The following is a 3,593-nucleotide window of genomic DNA, read 5'->3' as shown; positions in this document are numbered from 1 at the left end:
AAAAAAAAAAAAAAAAAAAATTCTGAAGAGACTGGTGACACATGGGTGATATTTAAAGCCATGAGAGAAGATGAAATCTTTAGGGTTATGAATTTAGACAAAAGAAAAGAAATTAAAACATCAAAACTTAGCCCTAAGACATTAAGAGGTTGAAGAGAAGAGGAGGAACTGAGAATGCAGACCAAGAAAGAGAACTAGTCAGGTAAGAGGAAAACCAGGGAAACTCAGTGCAGACAGTGTTTCAAGGAGAAGCGACTGCTGAATATGTCACATGCTGCTGCCAAGCCAAGTTGGGTCAAGACAGAATTCGTCTTTGGATTTAGCACTGGAAAAATCCTAGTGACCTTGGAATGACCGTTTTCAGTAGAGTGGGGCAAAATTGAGTTAGTGAATATCAACAGCTTAGTTTTGCTGCAAATATGAACAAAGAAGCAGGGCAGTAGCTGGCAGAGAAAGTAGACTGGAGTGTGCCTACAGAGGATGACAAGTTAATGTGTGAGGACACGGAGAGAGTTGCTGAAGCCATGTCCTTGAGTGGGCGATGGCTTGGGTCCAGTGTTAAGAGCAGAGAGATTGGCTCTAGATACGAGCTTGGAAAGTTTATCTGCGGGAACTGGTGGGACGGTAAGCGAGTGTGGGCCAGATGCTGGCAAGCCAGGAGATGTAGTGATAGGAGTTTGTGAACACGCTCTTCCGACTGCTCTAATTTTCTCAATTCAGTAGGAAGCGTAGCCGTCAGCTGACCGTCGGGATAAGAGAAGGGATGGAAGAGAAAGAAAGTATCAAATAGTTTTCTAGGACAGGGGTCAGTAAACTTGCTCTTAGGGGCCATAGAGTAAATATTTTACAGTTTGCAGCCATAGTTTCTATCACAGCGACTCACAACTTTGCCATTATAGTCTAAATGCAGACATACGCAATAAATATACCAATTTTTGAGTCATCTTCCATGGCCATGTTCCAGTAAAACTTAATGCACAAAAACAGGCATCAGCCCCTGGGCTACAGTGTTCTGACTTCTGTTGTGGGAGAATGGAGGCCTGAGAGGCTAGCGATGTAGAGTGATGATTGCCTACAGCAGGAACGCTCCACTCGAGGCTTGTGGCCACATACTGACAGTGAAAATACCAAATCCAGCCACATAGGTACAGGGATAGAGTAGATGGAGAAGTGGATCTATTGTTTTGCCAGGTAATATGGTGAAGTGACCTAGGGGCAAGGGAGCTGAGGGTCTGTGAGAGGCAGTGAGTAATTGACTCACTGCCAATTGAGTCTGGAATTGACTCAATTGACTGTGGAATTTCAGCTGAGTTAGGAGGACATCTGAAGTTGAGGATCAGCAGATGGGCAGTCCCAGGGGATTGTTGGAGTCAGAATGCCAGATGGCATGAGTTGGAAGGAGAGGATGTGGTGGTCTGAGAATAAAGGGGTTGCCATTATTAGTAAGCTTAAGGTAGGCAGTGTGAGTGGCTGATGTATGTGGAGGACACAATCATTGGGGCAGAGATCAAGACCCAAAAGGCCAAAATAAGAAGATCAGCTCTATATACCTAATCACCAAGAATTAAGGTAGGAGGTCAAGGCCAGCAGATCGCCTGAGGTCAGGAGTTAGAGACTAGCCTGGCCAACATGGTGAAACCCCATCTCTACTAAAAATACAAAAAAGTTAGGCCGGCCATGGTGGCAGATGCCTGTAATCCCAGCTACTCAGGAGGCTGAGGCAGGAGAATTGCTTGAACCTGGGAGGTGGAGGTTGCAGGGAGCCGAGATCGCGCCATTGCACTCCAGCCTGGGCGACAAGAGCAAAACTCCGTCTCAAAATAAATAAATTAATTAAAAATAATTTAGGAATGGAGTGACAGGATACTCTTTCTTGGCAATTCAAGATGAGGCCTCAAAATCACTTCCAGTCAGTTCCGATCACTTCCACTTAGCATAAGACCAGAAGTCTGTTCGTCTCCAGGTTACTGGTGCGTGCGAATGAGAAGGATTAGAAGGTAGGGAGAACAGCATACACAGAAGCACCGAGCGTGACGCAGCCTTTTAGACCTGTCAATGGTCAGTATTGCCCGTAGAGAGAACTAGGAGAGAGGAAGACAAAAAGCCATCTAGTAACGGGGACCCTAAAAAGTGGGCAAAGGTTGAGGATAGCTGAGGGAAACGAGAAAGGAAACTGACTGAGATGATGAAAGAGCATTTACTGTGGCACCGCAGACCCCAGAGAGGGTAGCATTTGTGGATTTACGTGGCTGGACAGGACTTTTCATCCCAGAGGTTGCCACCCAATAAATGACAGAGCACTATTCTAGGAGGTGTGAAGGATTTAAATTGTGTGTGTGTGTCTGCGTGTTATATGTGTTTCTCCCCACACAGTGCTGTCAGGTAGTTGAAAGACAAAATGTATCTCTGTGAAACAGTAATAACATAGAGTAGTCGTTGTTCTAGAACTTAGATGAGAATGGAAATGGGTTATGATGAATCTGCCATAGTTAATATTAAACCCTAGTAATCTGGGCATTGTTACCTTAATTATAGCAGAAAGTATTCTCTTTTATTTATAGGATTATAAAACAAGAGATGTGACTGATGATGTGAAAAGCATTATAAGATTTGTTCAAGAACATAGTTCATCACAAGGAACAAGAAATATAAAACATATAGGTCCTTCTGGAAGATTTACTATGAATATGCTGGTCGATATTTTCTTGGGTAAGTCGTGTTTTGAATGTTTAACATCAATTGAAATTGAACATCTAAAGAATTTATTATAAGCACATAAAAAATCACTTTTGTCTATTTTCTTATAAAACTTGAGTTTCTGAGTAAAACTTTTTCAAGTAACAAAAGAAAATCAATTTTTATGAATTATACTATTTTATATAATGTGTATGTCACTAGGATAAGATAGTTTCACATACAAAAAAAATAATAAAGTTTATGCAAGTTTATCTGAGTGAGTGGAATGTAACTATCAAAATGTCAGCAAGCAAATAAAATGAGGATTAGACCCATAACAGCATAGAGAACAGGAGAGAGACTATTATCAGATTAGAGCCTTTAAAAATCTCTTAGGGACCAAGCACAGTAGCTCATGCCTGTAATCCCGGTACTTTGGGAGGTTGAGGTGGGCAGATCAAGAGATCGAGACCATCCTGGCTAACATGGTGAAACCCCGTCTCTACTAAAAACACAAAAATTAGCTCGGCATGGTGGCACACGTCTGTAGTTCCAGCTACTTGGGAGGCTTGCAGGTGGAGGTTGCAGTAAGCCTGGGGACAGAGCAAGACTCTGTCTGAAAAAAGAAAAAAAGAAATGGACAGTAGGACAGTAAAGAGGAAGACTGAATTAGAATATTTGACCCTGAGTGATAGAAATAATTGAAAATAGACAGTAGTTTCAGAGAGAGAGGAGAGAAGACTCCTTAGTATCTTCTTAAAGATTTTTTAAAATAAAGACTTAAATAATAATTGAATAATGGAAAAGAAACAAAAATGAGAAAGCGCCGTTAATTTTAAATGATTGACAAATTTAGTGGAGAGGTTGGAAAATGAAGTAAAGAAAGTCTAGGAACTAAGCAAAAAGATATATGAGGC

At 41.5% G+C, this 3,593-nt stretch overlaps 1 protein-coding gene across 4 annotated transcripts in view; it reads left to right on the top strand.

Moving 5' to 3' along the window:
- The window catches only part of BLM (BLM RecQ like helicase), a 93,977-nt gene that overhangs the window by 72,596 nt on the left and 17,788 nt on the right, over positions 1–3,593 (top strand). For all 4 annotated transcript variants that reach the window (XM_037730506.1, XM_017506104.2, XM_017506103.2 and 1 more), the window contains one exon: positions 2,562–2,709. In XM_037730506.1, coding sequence (XP_037586434.1) covers positions 2,562–2,709 — 148 coding nt within the window. The remainder of the gene's footprint in view (positions 1–2,561; positions 2,710–3,593) is intronic.

The sequence above is a fragment of the Cebus imitator genome, unplaced genomic scaffold (genome assembly GCF_001604975.1).
Source record: "Cebus imitator isolate Cc_AM_T3 unplaced genomic scaffold, Cebus_imitator-1.0 Scaffold348, whole genome shotgun sequence".
NCBI lineage: Eukaryota > Metazoa > Chordata > Mammalia > Primates > Cebidae > Cebus > Cebus imitator.
This window is presented reverse-complemented; position numbering and strand designations above follow the sequence as displayed.